General features: G+C 46.8%; 1 protein-coding gene across 3 annotated transcripts in view; it reads right to left on the bottom strand.

The window, feature by feature from the left end:
* Window positions 1–206: 206 nt before the first annotated feature.
* The window catches only part of LOC127007244 (zinc finger MIZ domain-containing protein 2-like), a 55,720-nt gene continuing 31,995 nt past the window's right edge, over window positions 207–23,931 (bottom strand). Inside the window, exons 2-16 of one of the 3 annotated variants that reach the window (XM_050877964.1) lie at window positions 12,509–12,709; window positions 11,977–12,054; window positions 11,532–11,745; window positions 7,035–7,250; window positions 6,721–6,888; window positions 5,922–6,526; window positions 5,630–5,805; window positions 5,201–5,336; window positions 4,520–4,730; window positions 3,985–4,319; window positions 3,379–3,710; window positions 2,100–2,479; window positions 1,636–1,747; window positions 1,246–1,466; window positions 207–855 (exon numbers count right to left, since the gene is read on the bottom strand). In XM_050877964.1, the coding sequence (XP_050733921.1) occupies window positions 670–855; window positions 1,246–1,466; window positions 1,636–1,747; window positions 2,100–2,479; window positions 3,379–3,710; window positions 3,985–4,319; window positions 4,520–4,730; window positions 5,201–5,336; window positions 5,630–5,805; window positions 5,922–6,526; window positions 6,721–6,888; window positions 7,035–7,250; window positions 11,532–11,745; window positions 11,977–12,054; window positions 12,509–12,709 (3,571 nt within the window). In that variant the 3' untranslated portion in view covers window positions 207–669. The remainder of the gene's footprint in view (window positions 856–1,245; window positions 1,467–1,635; window positions 1,748–2,099; window positions 2,480–3,378; window positions 3,711–3,984; window positions 4,320–4,519; window positions 4,731–5,200; window positions 5,337–5,629; window positions 5,806–5,921; window positions 6,527–6,720; window positions 6,889–7,034; window positions 7,251–11,531; window positions 11,746–11,976; window positions 12,055–12,508; window positions 12,710–23,931) is intronic. The other 2 variants (XM_050877966.1, XM_050877965.1) reach the window with 2 other exon arrangements.

The raw sequence follows: 23,931 nt of genomic DNA, 5'->3' as shown, positions 1-23,931 counted from the left end.
ATCCGGTCTGAAGTTATCCCAGGCTGTGGACCTGTTCAGTGCCACAAGTCACAAGAGTCATTACTGGTGATCTGTACAATCATTGTTTGTTCCTAAAATATCAGAATATGCATCACTATCATCTGAAGATATTGTGAAATAAAAAAATAAAACACCTTTTTTTTTGCTGGAGCAGCATTCTTTCCTCCGTGTTCAGTGTGCAGTAAGTGTGTGTGTGTGTGTGTGTGTGTGTGTGTGTGTGTGTGTGTGTGTGTGTGTGTGAGAGCGCATGTGTGTGCTTGTGTGTGCACGCACGAGTGTCCATGTGCTTCCTTGATGCTGAGGTTCCCAGTCCAGCTGTGCGTTGTCAAACTGTGCTTTACACACCACATCAAACATGTACCTTCAGTCTCACTCTTCCACTGTCTTTTTCACTAACAGTTTTCTCTTAAATGAAGACTGTGAAGCACAAGTTGATTGAGATAATTGCAAATGCACAAAATGTTTTTCTCAAATCTAATTTTGAATATCACAGTTCTTCCATGTTTCTATGTAGAAAAAGAGTTAAAGGTTGTCTTCAGTCCACTGCCTGGATGCAGTTCTGTACCTGAATCACAAACACATTTAACAAAGTTTCCGAGCACCTGAATTCTTCCCTTAATAACACTAAGGGTTTTCACAACCCTTCACTCAGTCAAACAGCGCCAATATGTCGTCTGTGTCTGGAGCTGAGGAGAGACCAGCCCCAGCAGGGGTGTTGCCAGCACCTTGCCCCTGTGAGGAGGCGCCTGAAGAAGGAGGGGTGTTATAGTCCGGCTGTTCTAGGTATGATAACAGCTCTAGTGGGTCCATGGGGTCCACTCCACTGTTGAAGACCTGTTGGGAAGACAAAGGCAAAGCTTTAGCTGTGTATCCATGGTGATGTGCGATCAAAAGCAGTACAGCCTTAAACACATAATTATAATAATTTCAAGTACAGGAAAGATTTAAAAGCATGAGCAAGAGAGACTTAATGCATTGCAAAGGCTATCCTAGCATGACAGTTGCTGTCACAACAGCTATTAGTTCATCTAAACTTGAACACCTAATAATCCAGTCAGAGGATTTGTTGATCAATAATGTTTTAGTTTCTACCTTAAGAAGATATGGTTTATTAGAGGATTCTAATATCTTATAGAATCAAGTTTATTCTCTTATTTGAAGTCTTGGTATCAGTTTAGGGAAAAATCTGAAGCAAAGGCAGTGCAAAGTGCCACCACTACTCACACTGACGTCCAGGCCGTCCTGCCCCGTGCCGTCACCATCCAGGGGGTCAAAGCTGAGGGTGGGCAGGTCGTTCATCTCATTACAAGTGTTGTGGGCCTCGGTGGTGGTGGTGGTGGTGGTGTTGGCAATGGTGCTGCTGATGGTGGTGGTGCTGGTGTTGCTACTGTTGCTACTACTGTTGTTGTTACTGGTGGTGGTGTTGCAGGTGCTGCTGCAGGTCCCTGTAATGCAACATTTAAGGAGTATTAAAATCTTCCCATCTTTCATTGGGGCATCATTTAAGTTTTCAGCCTATAAATATAACATTGGATGGAAATAATTAATAAACAAACTCAAATAATCTGATATAAAGAAAGGAGGTGTTTGAGCAACACACAATAATCAACTCACCTGCTGAAGGAACACTTGGGGGGCCTCCCACCCCCCCTGGGGTATGTGGTGTGTGGGGTGTGTGAGGGGTGTGTGGGGTGTGTGGCATCCCTGGCCCACTGCTCACACTCGTCTGCACACAAGACAACTTGCATTATTTTATGTATTTTGACAGAGCTTTTAAATATAACTTGAACTTCTGCCATGCATATTGATAATGCAATGATTTCTACTTATAATGATAATGAAAGATATTTGAAATTACACAACAGGATGGGAGAGGGATCATTGTGATTGATGATGGCTCATAACATTTATTATTTTTCTATGAACTAATTGCAGCAACAGAATACATCATATTATTGAATCAAACAATTATAAGAGTAATTCCCATTAATTTACAAAAAAAATTACACCAAGATTGCTAGACAAACCATCATCATTAACTCAAGGTAAATCTAAAGACATTCCTGGCGTGAACTTACTTGCTGTGTGGCTGACGTGGGGGTTGAGGGAGTGGTGGTGGTGGTGGTGGTGGAGGTGGAACACAGAGACTGCGAGGAGGAGGTGGTGGTGGTGGTGGTGGATGAGAGTGTCTGTGTGGCTAGGGTGGAGTTGGAGGTAGTGGCAGAGGTGGAGGGTGGAGGTGGACCCATCTGGGGGACCATTTGCTCTTTGACGGACTTCTCCATGGCCCCGAGAGGATCCATCTTGTTGACGGACTCACTGAGCTGTGAGAGTGGTCCACCACCTCTTGTGAAGTCAGGAGAGCTCAGGTCATACTGTGATGAGGACCTGGATATGCCAGAACTGCCACTGCCATTGCCCATGTTCATCATGTTCATCATGGAGCCGTTGTTGATGCCTGCCAAGACAGAAGAGAAGCGTCTCAGTAATGGTCACACCAGGAAGGCCATAAGGCACACTTGAAACATGTTAATACTTAGAGGATATTCCTACTATAATCTTTACCAAGTTATCAAGCAACAGCTTTAAAATAATTATATTCTTGACACTATGGATTGTGAGGCAGCTGTTGAACCTTTACGTTTTATGCAGGTTATCATCCAGGTATTTAAAGTTTCACATGTACAGCTGATAAACATGTTGTGAAAGGGTAGCCAAAATATCATCATGCAAAAATAAACATTGTATGAAATGATCCCAACATCATTAAACCTCTCGCGCACGATGACGCGTTTCGCGTCGTCAAGGGTAAAAAGGTCCTGGCGCACGATGACGTGAAACGCGTCATAAAAGTTTAAAAAATTGATTAAAAATTAAGTTTTCAGTGAAAGTGTGTCATATTTGGGAGCGTCATTTGTTAGGATAAGTTTCTTAATGGTAACATATGGCAGCCTTTCTAAGGAGCATAGATGAGGAGGAGTGATGAGGAGGAGGGAGGAGGATTGGAGGAGGAGGGGTCGGTCACCTAAAAAAAAATACAGTTTTCTTGGTGTAAGCCAGGAACTAATAGACGTATGAGGATTTTGAGGATACCATAAGAATTCTCACTAAATTCCGCTTTGAAACATATATTAGGATTTATTGTCTACAATACTCTATACGGAGACTTGAAACGAGTTTGTATTGTTTATTTTCCTCAATTTTTATTTGCGCATGTTGATACCAAATTTATTGGGGTCTGATATATCTGTGAGGGTAAAATACGCCCGGGAATGTAGAGTATTGCGGCGGCAAATAAAGGCCAGTCGGGCCTAAGAAATGCATGGTGAGTGGAAAAGAAACTTATTGGAAACTTACGGTGCGCGAGAGGGTTAAGATCATCATCAGCAGCATCACACTCACTGTTCATGTCAGGAGGCACATAGGGGCTCATGGACTGTCCCATGTCAATGCTGCTCATGGTGGGCAAGGTCATGCTGCCGGGGGACATGGCCTTGTTCCATCTCTTCATGCAGGTGTCCGAGTCCTCATCCTTGACTCCTGGTGTGCCTGGCATCCCCGAGGAGTTGGATGCTCTCCATGAGGCTGAGGAGTCCATGGTGACCTCATCCACTGGGGAGTTGGCAAGAGTGGTGATGATGCCCCAGATGTATTGGTCCACCTCCAGCCCTTCCAGGTAGGCTGTTTTGCTATGCAGGGGAAAGGATGCTGTCAGTGTTGTGTTTCAAATCTGTTGCCACATATCTTCATGGCTAAAAAATGGCACTGTACTGTATATCGTATTAGAGCAATAATGTGTATTCACAGAGATTCATTGTCCATTAGATCTTTGGGAAAATATTTGTAATTTATCAGACAATTAGAAGCAACAGAATTTAATGAATACAGATCCATGCAATAATACTATCCAAGAATCTTTTTCTGTACAAATGAAACAACATGTTAACCCAAATTTCAACTTACTTGCAGACAGGACATCGCCAGGAGCCTCTTTCACAGTTCATTTGGAGGTACGACTCAAGGTCAAAACACTGTATATGCTTACAGTCGTGACCTCTGGCTGGCAATGTGATTTTCTTGAAAGTGATGGGACACTTCAAGGATATCTTGATGGCTGTCTGCTCCACTCCATCCCCTTCAGAATTATTTAGGGAACCATTTGAAGCTGCTACAGAGTTGAAATTCCTCTTGATCTTGGTAACACAGTGTTCAGCAGGCAACATCCTTTTCCGTAACAAGCCCTGGAGCACAGATCTCACACTGGGTCTGTGCACCAATTGCAGAACGAAGAGATGGGACTGGAAAATAGTAACAAATATTAGTAGGGGAAACCACATAAAAACATACAGGGAAAGACTTAGAATTCTATGATATGGAGAGTGTTAATATGCTAAAATGCTATATGGCCCTGAGCAGATTAGGGCATCAGAGATATATACAGATAAACAGACTACAAACAGGCATTGTGTGGGGCTCAGAAGACCGTCCAGGTACTCACACAACAGCAAGCAGTAACAGTGATCTGGATCGTGTTTCTTCCTGGCTGGCACACGGCTTTGATGTACAGAGGTTTGTGCGACGTCTTCTGCTCCCCCCGGTCAATGCTGAGAGGTGTGGCGTTGACGGACACCTGGACACTCGCCGGCCAGTTGGTGTTCATCTGTCTGTCTTCGTGGTGGAAACACTTTAACTGCAACTCTAAATCTGATCTGTTGGAGGGGAAGTGGAGGCAATTTAGTATAGGTTATAAAACTGTCAAAAGAAAAGTTAGTAGCTGTATTGAATTTTATCCTTATGACTCCGAGGTAGCATATATACGTCATGCAAATCATATTCATTTGATTGCTGAAGAAAAAATATGTATGCACAAAAATGGAAATGGGAAATGGCATTTGTGTCACATATATGGACTAAAATAACTTATTAATTATATCATCACTGCTAAATATGCTTCCCAATGTGGAAGAAAGCATATAAATGACTAAAATGGGACCACTCTGACCAGAGCAAATAAAATCGTTAAGGGATAGGGCCGTATGCCAAGCTTAACCTCTTTTAACATGGGCACTATTTCCCATTAATTGCTTATTGGAAGAAAGATATATGTATTCACAATCTCTCCCTCTCGGTATATATCATAAAAACCATGCCTCTCCATCCCTAGCCTATGAAGACTTACCTAAACATAAGGGTTTGATATACGGTGGGTTTGAGGTGGAAGACATGATTGGACACTGCCAGGTTGTGTTCCAATCTGAAGGGCTGCAGCACAATGCCGTCCCTCACTGGGAAGGTAAGCCGCAGCTCATCATCTTCTGTTAAAATAATATCAAATGTGAGAGGTGAAGGCTGTAGCAGGCAAAAGCATATGCTATGAAGTCTATAAATACTGGTGCTCATCTCCCTTCTTTGAGCCTGACAAATATTTTAATTCCTGATGCTGGAACACAAAGTAACTGCATAGCTTACATAATCAAATTATCTCCCTTAAATGTTGGCATGGCTACCGTACTCTATTACTAACCAACCTTGTAGAGTTATGCATCACTTTGATAACAAATATTATTTACAACAAGTACAGAAATGGTGGTTTCCTTAGTAGTCTTACTTTGGAGCATGAGAGGCTTAAGTTCCGAGAGGTCTGGCTTGACATCAGGCTGGTTGCCATAGGGGGGACTCATGTATGGGGTGAGGGGTGGCGTGGGATTGCCTGGGATGGGTGAGTGCTGGTAGTTGCCACCAACATTGCCAACATTGGCTGATCCTGGGGCTGCATTCATGTTCCTGGGTAATCAATAAGAAATTCATCAGTAAACAGCAAGTTCCAATAAAAGAAAGTCATATTTCATAAAAATACTGTACTGTGACACCTCTGCACAAGACTTGGGGGTCATACTCACCTGGACATGTTGTTCATTCCGTTGTTCATGTTGCTCATGCCAGAGGTCATGTTGCTCCCTGCACTGCTGCTCATTTGATTGGTCATGGACATAGCACTGTTCATTCCACTGGTCATGCCACTGTTCATTACACTGTTCATACCACTGTTCATACTGTTCATTCCAGTAGTGTTCATGGTATTCATCCCTGCACTGTTCATACCAGTATTCATACTGTTCATGCCCGAATTCATGGCCGAGTTCATGCCAGTGTTGCCCCCCGGGGCCATGCTGCCAGAACTCATGGTGGACATGGGCATGGACATTTGTGGCCCCATACTGGTCATGCCACTGCCCATGGTCCCACTCATGCTATTCATCGCACTCATATTGCTCATCCCATTCATATTCATGCCATTCATGGGTCCCATTGGCCCCATCTCGTTGTACTGTAAGTTGTTGTACTGTTGGTTGTAGAATTGTCCCTGGTTAAAGGGTGGACCCCCGGGGCCACAGGGCCCTCCTGGCCGCATATTGGGCCTCATGCCCTGGCCCGGAGGAAATTGTGAGGGCAGCGGCTGCTGGACTGGATAGCCGCTGCCTCCACGGATGCCGCCCATGCCCATCTGAGGGTGTAAAGGAATGCATAAGAATAGTGTTTTAATGTATTGTAAGATGAAGAAATTTTGAGCAACAGATATTTTCAGGTATATTCCTGCCAAAGTTTTGCATGAGGACATATGTGTATGTGCCATCTTCTGATGTAAATGTATACAAATATTATGATCTGTGATACAGCTTCACTTTACAGACAACATACCTGGGGATTCATCTGGGCCATCTGGCTCATGGGTGGCTGAGAGAACTGGCCCTGAGCAGCTGCTCGTTTTTGGGCCATGAACATGGCAGGATTGGGGTAAGGCCCTGTCCGGCCCCCTCCAGGCCCAGTCCCTGGACCCATTCCACGCTGGTACATCATCTGCTGCTGCTATGAGAAAGGGTAATTAGTGCTGGAAAAGGCTACAAAGCACACCCTAAAAATGCTGACAGAATTAAGGAAATGTTACCTACATAATTAATATAAGTGATTTCACTATTCACCTAAACAGTTACAGAGCACGTTGGATGGCTCACCTGCATGTTCATGCACTTGCCCATGCCGGGCCCCATACTTTGCATATTGTTCATGGGAACGCTGTTCATCATGTTGCCTCCCATGTTATTGATCATGTTGTTCATCATGTTATTCATGCCATTCATGGGGTTGTTCATGTTCATGTTGGGCGTGGATGGGCGTTGCATGGGAAAACCTGGACCAGGGCCTGAGTACCCAGCCGTCATGTTGGCCATCTGTACAGAAGAAGAAATATGTTAGTGATCATTGCTTCCCTGCGGTACAACCTGTTCCAGGACCTTCACACCACACCACACCACAGCATGTACAATAGTTGTAATTTAAATTTACAATTGATATTATTTAAGTGACAAAAAATATCCATATAAAAAAAGCATTAAAGGAAATACCCAGTATCTGCCACTTTCACATCCATAACACTGTGAGGTAACGTCATTTCAAGCATTGCTAAAATGTTCTAAGCAATGCATAGATAAAAAAAGATGAAAAAGAATAACAACAGGAAGTTTAGGTGAGTACAAGTCCCGTGAGAGCAGCCAGCGACGCGCATGCCCGGCCGCGAGGGTGTGGGTGTCGGGAAACTCTGCGGCCGCGGCTTGCCACAGTTCACTACCTGCACCCCGCAGCCACGGTATATTGACTCTCCTGCCAATATGTGGTGGATTCCGGCCGGGCCTTCCCCCCCCTCTCCTTCCACTCCCAAAACACTCAAATACACTCCAGGGAAAATATCTGTACTTGATATTAAAGCCAGGACGCCGCTTCCTAGCGAGGCTTAACACTATTCGTTTGTGGGCTGCCGAATGAATGGACGGTTATAAATTCGCCCCAAGAATTAAAAGTTCTCCTTAATTAAGAGCTCCTCAAAGACGGAGAGTAAAATAACAACGGGGTTGCCTTGAAGATGAGGAAGAAGAGAAGGAGGAGGAAATTAATAAACTCACCACCTCTCCCATCCTAGTTAAATCTGACTTGGCCCTTGATGAGCGCACAGAGCAGAGTATCTTAGGAGAAATTGGTTCAATAAGCGGACCCTCTTATTTCATCCCGAAGGTTGGGGTTGAGGGAAGGAGAGAGGGAGGGAGGGGAGGGAGGATGAGATGGAGGCGGCGGCGGAGGAGGGGGAGGAGGAGGAGTGGGGGGGCAAGCCGGCGAGGAACAGAACAAGGCATTCTCCCCCTTAGCACCTTCGCCAATAAGGCCAATCATCGAATGCTCCCGTTACCGACGTGTCTTCAAACTTTGCTCTTTCCAGAAACTAACATGCAACATTTTCGGGGGGTAAAATTGGGAGGGTTCTCCTCTCTGGCGCCGGGTTTTCGCCCCTGACCGCCCCGAGGAGAAGGGTGATGGTGAGGTGAAGACACACTCGGGTTAGCTCCCTACGTCACGGTGATATCTTATTCATGAGCAGTGTGTCTAACCCGCTAGGGGACGCAGGAGGAGGAGGAGGAGGAGGAGGAGGAGGAGGAGGAGGAGGAGGTGAAGAAGTAGGATGGGAAGGAAGGAACTAAGATAACCAATGAAAGAAAGAAGTGGGACTCGTCTAACCTTGAGAGAGAGAGAGAGAGAGAGAGAGAGAGAGAGAGAGAGAGAGAGAGAGAGAGATTTTCTCAATCAATGAGGGGAACGCCCTTACGTGTGCCTAGAAAATGAATATAAATGATTAAATGAGAGAGAGAGAGAGAGAGAGAGAGAGAGAGAGAGAGAGAGAGAGAGAGAGAGAGAGAGAGAGAGAGAGAGAGAGAGAGAGAGAGAGAGAGAGAGAGAGAGAGAGAGAGAGAGAGAGAGAGAGAGAGAGAGAGAGAGGAGGGAACTGAAATGAAAAGAGACGGTATGGGTGGAAACAAGCAAGATGTCCCGGAGGATATAATACTAATACTAAGTAAATAAAAATACCAGTCATACAATCTTCGACGCATTTTTCCTATCAGACTGTTCTTTTGGGAGACAATTAGTGTGTGGTGGAGGTTGATGAAGGGTGCACGCTATGGTCAGAGGAGGAGGAGGAGAAACCTAGCCATTACCTATCCCGCCTCGTCTTAGCTTCGTCGCGTGGGGCAGAAGCAGGTTGAGAGCATGAGGCCAGCTGAAGGGCGTTTCTAAGCTCACTCTGTACCTCCGTGTAATTAATTATGCAGGAATTAACGAAGCCCTAATTACACCGACCGACAGAGTGCGCTGCGATTAAATGCCTGAAGGAGGACGAGCGGCTGCCTGGCGTACGATGATCATGCACTAACTGATTGGTTCTCGAGAGCTTGTATGACAGTTTCCTTCTCTCTTCTTTCAGTTTGAACTCTGAAGGTGTGTCCGAGTTCGCCTTTATATTCACTTCCATCCCTGGTACGCATTCTCGCCGTGAAAACAGCAAAATCGAGGATATTGATAACTCGCAGACTCCGGCTCGACCTCGGCCAAACTGACTCCGCCTCCTTAAGTGGAATAATTCATATTTCTTTCTCTTCCTCCATTTTCTTTCAGAGAAGAGTTAACGCGAGTTCTGAGAGAGAGAGAGAGAGAGAGAGAGAGAGAGAGAGAGAGAGAGAGAGAGAGAGAGAGAGAGAGAGAGAGAGAGAGAGAGAGAGAGAGAGAGAGAGAGAGAGAGAGAGAGAGAGAGAGAGAGAGTTACTAATGTCTTATTCTGACGCAAAATTGATAACGATATAATTCGGATTAGGAAAACGATGATTTAACTATTAAAATTACAACCTATGATGGTAATAATAGTTGAAAAAATAATAATGTAATCACCACAACCACCGCCACCGCCACTACATGACACGCCAGCGTTCGGCCAGCAGCAGGTGCATGCGGTGCCTCAGCGGGACTCCTGCGGGTGTCATGGCCGGGCGCCCCGCCGCGGTCCGCCGCATCGCCGCGCGGTTCACGTGACCAGAGAAGACGATCTAGAACTTTTCCCCGCTTGTCACGGGCGCGACAACTTTCCCCTGAGATATGGTCGCCGGGCCGCGGCTCGGCCTAGTACAGCCAGGGAGGAGGCCGGCCGCTGGGCCAGGATCTTTACTGGCCGCCTTTATGGACCTCATTGGGATTGGATCTCAACCTGCGCCCTCCATCAACACAACATAATCAATCAGACTTACTAGTGTGCTTATATATCAGCTGAGACAACACGATTGATAAAACTGGGTGTAACTTTGATCATCACAATTGGCCTAGGAACTGCCCGTGGAGCCAGGCGTGGCGGGGACGGTGGTGGGGCGGGGAAGGCCAAGCCGCGGCCACGCGCGGGCAGTGCCAGGCGGGTGTAAACAATGGAGGGACATTATGGCGGCGGCAGACGTGATCCACACATGAAATTTCACTGATTCTCGGGTTGACTCTTGCCCTGGTGAATGATGGACTGCCCCGGGGAGGTCGCAGGCCAAGAGTCACGGAGCTGAGCCACGGATGGGCAGCCAGGACAATAGTGCAGGAGTGAAGTGGACAGCAATACGAGCATGACGGGAGCTCCTAGAGATTCTTCTCCACCACTACAGACATCTGACCTCAACGGAACCTGAACCGCAAGATGCAACACACACACACACACTTTAGCTAAGTGGATCAAGGATGTTTAGACAAAACTGTCCTTAGGGTTATTGACTTAAACAGCGTAGCCAGTTTGTTCCTGCTTCGACTGGCTAATCCGTATACATTTAAGGTGTGTGTGTGTGTGTGTGTGAGAGAGAGAGAGAGAGAGAGAGAGAGAGAGAGAGAGAGAGAGAGAGAGAGAGAGAGAGAGAGAGAGAGAGAGAGAGAGAGAGAGAGAGAGACATAAAGACAGAGGGCTAGACTACGGGGCAGTGCACGAGGGTTTCCACGTTATCGCTGCCTCTGATTGGGTAGATAACAAGGCCGGTACGGGCGAGCAGAGACCGGTTTCCACCTGAGCCAAGCTGTAGCCTGACACCCCGCAGCCCCTTCCACCCATCCCCGCCTCCTCGGCAGCCCACGTCAGTCCCAATGGCAGGGCATCGTTCTTCAACCATTTACTTTATCTACTTTATATAATCTTTATCTACTTTACATCTTTCTTATCTACACAGTAACCTAGAAACCTTTAGTCCTAGCTCCTCCCAGTCATTCATACTTGTAGGCAGCAGACTCGACATCATCTTCTGTTTTATAAGCCCTAAAAAGCCCTCACTCTTGCAGCATATGCCAGACCTCATGCTCCAGTCTGTCAGCCCTATCGGCCTCTCTAGCCCCCGTTCCAGTCCTCTCATAGGTCCTAATAGTACAATAACACCTCTTCCTACTCCTCTTTTTCAGTTCTCCCATCCTACCTAGAGCCCTTACAGTCCTCTCTCAGCCTCAGCAGCCTCCAGTAGTAACACAACACCTCAGACTCATTATGAACTCGTTCACAGTCCTTCAAGCTCGGCAAACCACAGCCCCACCAGCCTTGCCAGTTCAACCGGCCTCCAGCCCCGCCAGCCCCAAGCACTCCGCCCCCCAACTGCCCCCAGCTCCCAGCCCCCAGCACTCACCTGGCTGTTGTACTGGCCCTGCATCTCCGGTCTCTCCGGCCGGAGAGCGACGGCGGTGGCGGTGGCCGTGGCCGTGGCCGCCGCTACCATGGCCGCCGTGTTGAGGGCGTCCCCTGCGCCGCTGCCGCCCATCGTGCCGGGGCCCGTCATGCCCCCCGGCCCGGCCATGCCCGTGTTGCCTGACATGGCAGGGCCCGGGCTGTTCGTGTAACCACTGCAAGGAGGGGAGACAACATAGGCCTGGTTAGTATGGTGGGACAATCTCTCTCTCTCTCTCTCTCTCTCTCTCTCACACACACACACACACACACACACACACACACACACACACATTAGAAGCTCAACCACACGAGGCACACACAAATCACTCTATAATTCTTCATCGACACACTAAAAAAAAAAAAAAAAAAAAAAAAAAAAAAAAAAAGGCGGGAGGCGCTCTTACCCGTTAGCGTTGCAGTGGTCTTCGTAAGGCTTTTGGTCTGTCTTACACTGGACAGAATCAGATTGCGACCCCCACCACCTGCGAGGGAGGAGGAGGAGAAGGGGGCGTTAGTCAGGCGGAGAGAACGGGCGGGCAAGAACGACCCTCAATAACCTCCCAATTCATCAACATTTATGAATAGTAATGTGCATTATTATTATTATTATTATTATTATTATTATTATTAGTAGTAGTAGTAGTAGTAGTAAAAGTAATAGAAGTAATAAGATAGCTCAGACAGATCAAGAAAGATGAAGACAATGGAAACGAAATATGAGATGAGAGGCTATGACGGTAAATATTATAAGAATTAGGAGGAGGAGGAGGAGGAGGAGGTGGAGAAAGAAAAGGAGAAGAACAAACAACAGTGAAAACAGAGGACAAGGATATAAGCAGGTAGGACGAGGAACAGGAGCACGAGGAGGAGGAGGAGGAGGAAGAAGCAGGAGTACAAGGGCGAGGAGGACAAGGAAGGACAAGGACAAGGACCTACCCGTTGGGCTTGGTGGGGTAGTTGACCATGCTACTGAAGGACTTGGAGTGGGGGTTGAAGGGTTGCGCGGGCATGGTGGTGCAGTTGGGGGTTGAGGGGGTAGGCGTGGCTGTGGTCTGCGTCGTGGAACTCGTCACACCCCAGACCGTTGTCACCACGGACACGGACCCGCCGCCGCCACAGCTTCCTCCCACCCACTCGCTGCGGACAACCCAAACACAGCCTATTTAGCACAAGGATCTGGTACCTCTGCCCCCTCCCATCCCCCCTTCATCAGGTTCTCAAAAAGCCTTATCCCTTTATCAGGCCTTCACAATGCCTTAATGAGTCATGCAATACTTAAATAACTTCCAAAACCATCCCACAGATAAGTTACACCTGTTTAGAAAAATGCCTTAATGAGTCGTGCAATACTTAAATAACTTCCAAAACCATCCCACAGATAAGTTACACATGTCTCTTAAGTACAAGGCTCTGGTATCACTGCCCCCCTCCCCCTCTTACTGGGTCATGCAATTCCCAGTAACCTATTTGGCGCCACTGTAAGACACACAGACAAACACTAACCTCTTAAGGGCACACACAGTTTCTCAAGGACAAATATTGGTACCTTTGCCCCCTTCCAACCACTCACCTTACATCAGGCCATGATTAAGCCTTACTGGGTCATGCAGTACCCTATTACCTGTCCCGTGCCCTCGTAAGACACACAAACACAAACACCAGACTTTTGAGGACACAAATTCTCTCTCAAGGACAAGGATCAGGTATCTCTTCCCCCCCCCCCCCTCTCCCCTTCCATCAAACCTTTACTAAGAGTTAATGGGTTATGGACTACCCAATTACCTGTCTCCTGCACACGTAAAGTATCCGTGTCACATTACTCACACCTGACTCTTTGAACCCACACCTGCAAGCCTCTTTAGCATAATGTTCTGGTATGTACCTCTGCATCCCCCCCCCCCCACACACACACGCTCGCTCCATTAACCTCTCACAAAGTATCAGTGGTTCATGAAGCACTCAATTACCTCAACCCACGCCACCTACACCTGTCTTTTAAACCCAAACAAACGGCCTCTTCAGCACAATGTTCTGGTATGTACCTTTCCCCCTCCCCCTCCCCTCCTTCAAGCCCTCATAAAGCCTTACTAGGTCATGCAGTGCTCAGTTACCTGTATTCCCCGCCCCAGCAAGCCACCCCACAGTCAGTCTGGGACAGTTCTGTTAACCTGTGCCATTTACCAATCCTCCACGAAGAAAATGGTGTTAGCTGTTACCTGTCCGTTATTTTACCTGTCAACCTTCAATGAGCCAGGTGTTCAGGATTCCTTCACCCCTGAGCCAACTGAATATATTCCCCAAAACATCGTATTCAGGACATGTTTCGCTATATGTGTTCTCATTAAAACCATCAACAGTCTATAGAGTTATCATCTAGTAGTTATCTTGACACCTAAAAGAAAGTCGATATGTATTTTTTACAAGTTTAGTTTTTTTAAGATCCACAAATGTCCGCGTAAGACGACTCGAGACGATCCTTAGTTGGTCCATAAGTCGAGCAATAAACATTTTTCTTTGGCACTTAACATTCTTTTATTCGGCATGGCGCGTCACTTTCGATAAACTAGAATTGAGATACGAGGGCACGTAGGTACTTTTTTTCCGCAAGACCCAGAAATCTCACTTGATGTCCGTAGCCCTTGACCTTTACCTTTTCTTCAATATAGGAATGTATGTTTTAGTTTCCATGGTCAGAGCACATGTTTCTTTTCAATCCGTTTATAGGTTGACATTCTTAGAACACTCTCTCTCTCTCTCTCTCTCTCTCTCTCTCTCTCTAATACCATTGTACACGAGGGAACATGAGACCTCCATTGTTTCAAATTGGGGTAGGTCGCTGCATTCGAAACACACACACACACACACACACACACACACACACACACACACACACACACACACACACACACATATATATATATATATATATATATATATATATATATATATATATATATATATATATATATATATATATATATATATATATATATATAACACTCTTATTTACTGTTCAGTCGACTCATCAAACTTGCATGGACGCTTTCAAGGGGGCGTCAGTTTTGCCTTCATGACATTCTCGTATTTCCAGCAACACAGAAATAGCTCTCACCCCCCCTCCTCCTCCTCCTCCTCCTCCCTGTCCTGCCCTGCCCTGCGTGAGGTATCTCTGCGTAGTTCGGCGAAGCGTGTGCGTCCTCGTGTGTGTATCATTCATTCATTCACACTGGAAGAACATCACACACAGGAGCTCCACAATAATCCCCTCTCTCTCTCTCTCTCTCTCTCTCTCTCTCTCTCTCTCTCTCTCTCTCTCTCGAGAGAGAGAGAGAGAGAGAGAGAGAGAGAGAGCACTGACCTTCCCCACCTCAAAGTCTTCTCTGCAATCACCTTTCCCCTTTCTCTTCACACACACACACACACACACACACACACACACACACACACACACACACACACACACACACACACATACACACACACAAGGGGGCTCAGTGAAAAGGCAAACATAGAGGCACATTCGTTTTCTTTTTGGTCGTAAAAAGTACTGAAAGAAGTGATAAGGTAGACGATACATTGAGGGAAGTGGACAGCTTACAAACCCTTGTCTCTCTCTCTCTCTCTCTCTCTCTCTCTCTCTCTCGCTCTGAAATGTTGGGAAAATAAACAGAAGGAAAGGAAGAGGAGAATAAAATAAGAACGAACAGAAGAGAAATAAAAAAAAAGGAAACACGAGTAAAAGTAGTAGAAGAGGAAAAAAATTAAAAAAAGGAAGAAAGGAAGAAGGAAGACGAGGAGGAAAAAAAGAATGTCAACGAACAACCCAAAACGTTATAAAAAAAGCAAATATGATGATTAGCTTATTTGACGGAGGAGGAGGAGGAAGAAGAAGTGGAGGAGGAGGAAGAAGAAGTGGAGGAGGAGGCTGCAGCAACGGTGGTTTGGGTCATGAAACTGGCGACATATCCCCCCCTTTCCTCCTCCCCTTTCCCTATTTGCCCCCCCCCTCCTCCTCCTCCTCCTCCTCCTCCTCCTCCTCCTCCTCCTTCCCTTCCCCATTCTCGACTTCTGCTCCTCCACCTTGTCTCCTTCCTCTCTCTCTCTCTCTCTCTCTCTCTCTCTCTCTCTCTCTCTCTCCACCCATCATCACGCAGCCACGTCTTCAATAAGTATAATAATAATAAAGTAAAAAGAGAAAAGAAAAGAAATTCCAAATACTAAAGTAAAGCAAAAAAATAAAAAGTAGGAAGTTGTGTGTGTGTGTGTGTGTGTGTGTGTGTGTGTGTGTGTGTGTGTGTGTGTGTGTGTGTTGGTTTCCATTACAACCATACACTCTATACTGAGATGGTGTTGGCGAATTATTGTTATTATTATTATTATTATTTTTATTATTACATAGTCTATGATTATTATTATTATTATCATTATCATCATCATCATCGTTATCATTACTTGTATAATGAAGCCGTTTTATTTTCACTCATATTCCTTTACATTCGAGAGAGAGAGAGAGAGAGAGAGAGAGAGAGAGAGAGAGAGAGAGAGAGAGAGAGAGAGAGAGAGAGAGCAAAATAACCTACACAACATCGATGCATGACACGTGACCTGCTAGTCCCGTTCTCTCTCTCTCTCTCTCTCTCTCTCTCTCTCGATGACTTGAATTCCATGCGCAAGAAAGAAAGAAACCAGAGGAAAGACAAGAGGAAGGAAGAATAAGATAAAAAAAAAGTGGGATGCAGAGAGAGAGAGAGAGAGAGAGAGAGAGAGAGAGAGAGAGAGAGAGAGAGAGAGAGAGAGAATGTGGAGGTAAAAGCGGAAGTAGTGGAAAGGAGGAGGAGGAGGAGGAGGAGGGAGGGAAAACGGTATCAAGTGATGAAGGAAAATCTTTTACCGAGAGAGAGAGAGAGAGAGAGAGAGAGAGAGAGAGAGAGAGAGAGAGAGAGAGAGAGAGAGAGAGAGAGAGAGAGAGAGAGAGAGAAAGGCTAAAGTTATATATACGAGGAGCAATAATTAGGACACACGGGAAGAAGGGAGGGAAGGAAGGGAGGGAGGAAAATGGGAAGCAGGAAGAGAGGAGGAGGACGCGAGAAGGGAAAGGAAGAGAGGGGAGGAGGGGAGAGGGGAGAGGAAGAGGAGGAGGAGGGAAGGAGACAGGCGTTAACCTCGGGGCTAGAGAAATCCTTCCCAGGCTTCCTCCTCCTCCTTCTCCCCTTCCTCCCTCCTCCTCCTCCTCGTCAACGTTTCCTCTCTTCCCCATTGTATGTATAATTTACCACAAGGAAAAAAAAAGAAGAGAAAACAACCTATTTCTTTAACACACACACACACACACACACACGGAGATCGAGTTTGCTCTCTCTCGCAACTCCGAAACTTAACACTTAAATAAGACAACGCACTCCTCTCCTTCTTCTTCTTCCTCCTCCTTCTCCTTCTTCTTCTTCCTCCTCCTTCTCCTTCTTCTTCGTACAAATGAACCACTTCGATACACTTGGTTCACTCTTCGCCCCCAACCCCAAATACCTTTCCCCCTGCCCTCCTCTTTCTTTCCTTCCTTTCCGATTGTTTGTGGAGGTGAGGAGGAAAGGTGGAAGAGGAGGAGGAGGAGGAGGAGGAGGAGGAGGAGGAGGAGGAGGAGGATGGACTGGAGGGGAGGGAGAAGGGGAATCACCACCCACGCTTCCCCTCTAGTTCCCTCCTCCTCCTCCTCCGTCTCCCCTTTCACCTCGACCCCCCGCCCCCCCTCCTCCTCCTCCACCTCCTCTCCACCGTGATGTTGGCCAATTTAATCTTACGAAAAAGCAGCAAACCACAGGAATTCTCTCTCTCTCTCTCTCTCTCTCTCTCTCTCTCTCTCTCTCTCTCTCTCTCTCTCGATGACCTCTTAGCCTCTTAGTTAATTTACGAAGTCTATCCAGCGAAGTTTCTCTAATTTACACAAGGATGGTGAGATGAGATAGTGCGTGAGGTGATTGGGGTGGTGGTGGTGGTGATGATGATGCTGGTGGTGATAGGGACTGCCTCGATAGTGATGGTGACGTGATGATGTGTCAGTGATGGTGGTGATGGTGATTGTGATTGTTTTATGTTCGGTGGTGGTGGTGATGGTGGTGGTGGAGGTGGTGATGGTGGTGGTGGTGGTGATGGTGGTGGTGGTGATGGTGGTGGTGGTGGTGGTGGTGGTGGTGGTGGTGATGGTGGTGGTGGTGATGGTGGTGGTGGTGGTGATGGTGGTGGTGGTGGTGGTGGTGGTGGTGATGGTGGTGGTGGTGGTGGTGGTGATGGTGGTGGTGGAGGTGGTGATGGTGGTGGTGGTGGTGATGGTGGTGGTGGAGGTGGTGATGGTGGTGGTGGTGGTGGTGATGGTGGTGGTGATGGTGGTGGTGGAGGTGGTGATTGTTTTATGTTCGTGGTGATGGAGATGAAAAAATGGTGGAGAGAGAGAGAGAGAGAGAGAGAGAGAGAGAGAGAGAGAGAGAGAGAGAGAGAGAGAGAGAGAGAGAGAGAGAGAGAGAGAGAGAGAGAGAGAGAGACCAAAAAGCAAAGCAAAAAAAAAAAAAAAAAAATCCTAAGTTCACAACCAAAAAAAAAAAAAATGGTGGTGAGAGAGAGAGAGAGAGAGAGAGAGAGAGAGAGAGAGAGAGAGAGAGAGAGAGAGACCCAAAAGCAAAGCAAATCAACACCCAAAAAAACTCCTCTCTCAGTTCACAACCAAAACACTAATTATGTCTTTTTTTTCTCTTCTCTTTATTCCCCTTCTCTTCACCACTCACAATTATTTAGGTTACCAAGCCACGCGGACTGACACCACAATCACCACAAAATGACGCCCCCCCCCCTTAAACACACACACACTTCCCCCTTCCCCCCATTCCCATCATCACCCCCTTCCCCCTTTCTCTTCACCCCTTTAAGTAGAGTGACACTTCCCCCCCTTCACTTCCCCTCCCCTTCTCTTCACCCTCCAGTCATATCTATTAGCATACCGCCCCCCTTTCCTTCTTCTCTCTCACCCCCATCGTCACCCCTCCTCCTCCTCCTCCTCCTCCTCTTCCACCTCCTCCACTGAAGGTCTCACATTATCTAGGTTACTTGGTGAGGAGAGAGAGAGAGAGAGAGAGAGAGAGAGAGAGAGAGAGAGAGAGAGAGAGAGAGAGAGAGAGAGAGAGAGAGAGAGAGAGAGAGACGATAATGAGACGAGAGAGGAGGCAAAAATAGTTCCAAACCCGACGCACAGAGAAAAAAATAAAAACAAAAATAAAACAAAAAATAAAACTTGCGGGGGAAAGCAAAAAAAAACAAAAAAGTGGGGGAGGGAAAGAAAGAAAAAGACGCGAACAAAAATTGGAAATGGCAAAACATACGAGAGAGAGAGAGAGAGAGAGAGAGAGAGAGAGAGAGAGAGAGAGAGAGAGAGAGAGGAGGGACATAAGTGGGTTGAAGATTGTAACACATGCAAACGCCTTATATTTATGGTTAGAATCGCCCGGAAGATAAGGAGGAGGAGGAGGAGGAGGAGGAGGAGATGCCGCGCGGCGAAACAGATGAAAGTCGACGATAAGAACGATAACAAAAAAGAGAAAAAATCTGGACCGTGGCGGAGGAAGAGAAAGGCTGAGAGAGAGAGAGATAAAGAGATAAAGAAAGACAGACGGAGACAGAAATAAGAAGAGGAAAGAAATGAAAAAAAAGGAAACACATTGTAACATGCAATTTAGGCACACTGTATAACAAGACCACGGGGAAATAGAACGCTGCTCGACCCTTCTATTATTAATCAATGTTCGAAAATAACACACGACGACAAATAATGCGATAATTACATCTGATCAGCGGCGATTTCGTGAAGGGGAGAAATTTAGGTGCTCCGGAGATATTTAGCAAACTTTCGACTTTCAAAATATCATCACGAACCACCGAGAGAGAGAGAGAGAGAGAGAGAGAGAGAGAGAGAGAGAGAGAGAGAGAGAATCAACCTAGCCTACCATGACCAACTGTGAAACGTACACGCCAAAAAAAATAAAAAATAAAAACTCAAAACTCGTGACGCAGAAAGAGGAAAAAAAAATATAAGAAAAAAATAAATATATACCGTATATAACAAAAAAACAAATATATATGAAAACCAGGACAACAAAATCAGTTTGGATACTTTCCCCTCACACAAATTATTACCTCAAAACACACAAAAATGTTACCCCTCGTGTGTGAGGGAGAGGGGAAACTGAGAAGGGGAGAGGAGGGATGAAGGAGAGAGGAAGCAGAGGGGAGCAAGGATAGAGGGGAGACAGGAAAAAAGAGTTGAGAAAGAGCGAGGTGAAGTTGAGGGAAGGAGGGGTGGGATGAGGGGGAAGAGGGGAGAGATGAGGGGAATTTAGGGGTGAGGGGAGAAGAGAGTTTTTCACCCGTTTTGCGTGAGGGGAAGGAGGGGAGTGAGTGAGGGTGTCGAGCTAGGACGAGATTGAAGAGGAAGGGGATATGTGTGAGGGAGGAGGGGATGCGAAGGGTAAGGAAGAGGGGAAAACTGAATAAAAGTGGAGGTATGAAAAGATCGAAAAGAGAAAACGATTGGGAAGAGAGGCAGGTGAAGGAAGGTGTGGAGAGGATGGGGAAAGGGAAGGGAAGAAGAGAAAATATATATGGAGTAACAATATAAAAAGAGCAATGGAGAACAGGAGGAAGAGTGGAGTGTGAGAAAAGGTGAAGAGAAGTGAAGAGAAAGGAATGAAGTGTAAGAGATAGTGAAGAGAAGGGAAGAGAAGGGATTGGAAGAGAAGTGAAAGGAAAAGGGAAGGAAAGAGGAAACACATGTGGAATAACTGAATAAAGAAAGAGAAATGGAGAACTGGAGGAAGAGAGGAGAGAGAAAAAGAGAAAGGAGAACGGGGAATAAATAAGTGGAGACAGAAACGAAATTGGGTGGAGGGGAGGGAGAGAATGACAAAGAGAGGGAGACTTGAAAGAAAGAGGGAAACAGAGAAAGGAGAAAGGCAAAGAGAAAGTGAGATTGAGAGGACAAACTAAAGCAAACTCGTCGTGGAAAAGCAATAAAACACACACAAAAAAGAGAAGGCGTGTTTTGGTATTGTCACGCGAACACACCAGCACAGCAACATAGCAACAGACACACACACAACACAACGCACGAACACAGCAACGCAACCTAACGCAGCAACACTAACGAACACGGCAACACACATCAACACAAACAAGCCTCTCAACCACCCGACCATCAGCAATCAACCAGACTCGCAACCACTACCGCTCTCCCGCCAGCCACAAGCCGCCTCAATTAGCAGACCGCACTCCCCGCTATCAAGCAGACAAGCAGCCGCAAGTGATGAGCTTAAAATCTCCGCTGCCCCCCCCCCCCACCCCCCACACACACACCAGGCAGAAGCAGCAGGTAATAGGGATGGTTGGATAACTCAGGTGAGGTTACTACTGCTACTACTGTTACTATTACAACTACTTCTACTACTACTACTGATGCTTATGATTATATTTCATAAATCTTTACGTTGTTTAGATTTTTTTTTATATATATTCCTGATAAGTAAAAGAAAAAGGTGGTGTGGTGTTGCTCTCCCTCTCTCTCTCTCTCCCCCATCAGTCACAGGTGTGTGCTGACTTGTGGGGGAACACCCTTCACCCCCCTCCCCTACAACAACCCCCTTCCCCTTCCCCCCTCCACTACATTATCCCATTACTCTTCCTCCTCCTCTTCGTTTACGACCCCTTCCCTCTCTACAACCTTCTTCCCCATTCCTTCCCTTCACTTACATCATCCACCAATACTTCCCCTCCCCTCCCCTTCCACCTTTATCCCCTTTCCCGTTCCTCCTCCTCTTCCTCCTCTTACATTTTATTCATCTTCCCCCCCCCCCCCAATTGCTCCTCTTCTCTTCCATATATTCCTTTCCCCCCCACTACTCCATTCAGAAGATTTAAAAGTCATAAAAAAAATGTGCCACGCATGCGCCACTGTTACCAACTAAACACACACACACACACACACACACACACACACACACACACACACACACACAGTATCCGCACCTAAAACTACACATGTGGACATACAGAAGACAACAGATGGTCCCTTTCCTCTTCCTGCTCCTCCCCCTCCTCTCTCTTCCTCCTCCTCTTCCTTCTTTCAGTGAGTCATATTATTGCGGTATTTTAGTCTTCCTTCTTCCCGTTTTCAATGCAACCCGTCACTACTACTACAGCCTCTTCTTCTTCTTCCTCCTCTTTCTCTCCTCCTCCTCCTCTTCCCCTTTAACCCACCAAGCGCTAACCTTTCGTAACGTTTTCTCGTTCTATTTGCTACGCGACGTTCTCTTTTCCTGTTCGGCGACTTTCCAATCCGAGTGCCGTTGTCTCGGGTCTGTGACACGCTCTGGTACCCCCAATTATATAAGTCGTAGCAGTAGTAATAATAATAATAGTAGTAGTAGTAGTAGTAGTAGTAGTACCAACGACAAAAAAACATGACTATTGATTACTACTATATTGCTACTACAAAAGCTACTATACTACTACTACTACTACTACTACCACAACTACTACAACTACTGGCGTGGCAAAGGGGGGACGGCAAGAAGATCGAAAGAAGGGGATTAATAATTGACCCTAATGGTGGTGGTGGTGGTGGTGTGGTGGTGGTCACTGTTGCCAACTACGATGCGCGTTGAACCACCTGGCAACGTTCTCGGTTGAGGAGTAGAGAGGTAAGTGGAGGAGGAGGAGGAATAGGGAGAGAGCGGTGGAGGTGCTGGTGGTGGTGAGCACGATCATACATTCTCCAGTGTGTGTAGGGGTCACTTCCTCCTCCCCCTCTCCTAAACCGTACATACCAAACCTCCACCACCACCATCACCATGACCCGCCCTCCACCACCACCCTCACCACCCCGGCCCGCCCTCCACCCACATGAACTCTCCGCACCCACAGCACAGCGCTCCCACCTTAGGTCACCACACACACACACACACACACACACACACACGAGATGAATACTATTTATTGTTTTTTTGTGACATGTTTGTTATGATCATTATTACTACCATTTTGTCATCATTACAATTATCATTATCATTAATTATTATTATTATTATTATTATTATTATGATGATGATGATAATGGTTGTTGTTCGGTTGGTTTGCTTTAGACATTTAGGAATATATGAATTATACCATTACTATAATTATTAGTTTTAAAGGTGTGCAAATACTGACAACCTCTAATTGTGTGTATGTCTCCAGGAATGTATTAGTCAAGGAAAGTGCACATACAGAAACTGAGATAAAGGGGCGTGAGAGGAGGAGAGAGAGAGAGAGAGAAGGAGATCGAGAGGGCGTGTGATTAAACTAACAGTCCCGCCGCAGCCAGCCAGCCAGCCGGGCAGTCAGCGAGTGGAGGCGAGTGTGCGCTGAGCTGGCTACAGTTATTCTCACCCCGCTCGCCGCCCCGCTGCCAGACGCACGACCCACAGCATCCCTCACCTCACCCCTCCTCTCCTCTCCCCTCCCCTTCCTCACCATGGTTCCTCTCTCTCCTCTCCTCTCTTTTCTCCCTCCCTCCCCTATCCTGCCTTGCCCCGCTCCTCCCCCCTGCCCTCTCTCTCTCGCCCCATTCGCCTCTTCCTCCTCTCTCCTCTATCTTCCTAAACTCATCCACTCTCTCACTTGGGGCTTGGAGAGAGAGAGAGAGAGAGAGAGAGAGAGAGAGAGAGAACGACCTCTACAATACGGTTTGTTCGGAGCGCGACGGGAGGGGGAAAAGGAACGGATGAGATAGACATAAGAGGAAGATTAGGAGGAGGAGGAGGGAGGGGAGGAGGAGGAGACGTAAAAGGTGGCGGAAGAGGGAGAGATGGAAAGAAAAACATGATGGGAGGAGGAGGCGGGGCGGAGGAGGGGGAGGAGGAAGAGTGCCTGGTTAGAGTACCTCTCCTTCACCTGACAGTCACGTGAGTTCCCTGCAACACCTCCAATTGCGGTTCTCCTCCTCCACGGCACCGCTACGAGGAGGAGGAGGAGGAGGAAGCGAATAAGGATGGGCGCGGGTTACTGAAGGTGTCATCCGACTCTCTCTCTCTCTCTCTCTCTCTCTCTCTCATTCCCCAATTAAAGAGCCAAGTGCTAGGCGATGGAATGATTAACACCCAGAGAGAGAGAGAGAGAGAGAGAGAGAGAGAGAGAGAGAGAGAGAGCGTTGTATGGGGCAAAGAAATCGTGCTGGTGTTCGCCGTAGCGGGACGGGTCGGGTTTGCAAGGGGAGGGTCTGCTGGCTCGGGTGCTGGACTGGGCTGGTCTGGGTGTGGGTTGCGGGTGGAGGTACAAAACACACACAC

This window comes from Eriocheir sinensis, chromosome 35, assembly GCF_024679095.1.
Source record: "Eriocheir sinensis breed Jianghai 21 chromosome 35, ASM2467909v1, whole genome shotgun sequence".
NCBI classification, from domain to species: domain Eukaryota; kingdom Metazoa; phylum Arthropoda; class Malacostraca; order Decapoda; family Varunidae; genus Eriocheir; species Eriocheir sinensis.
The sequence above is the reverse complement of the archived record's forward strand: the minus strand, read 5'-3'. Positions and strand labels throughout refer to the sequence as shown.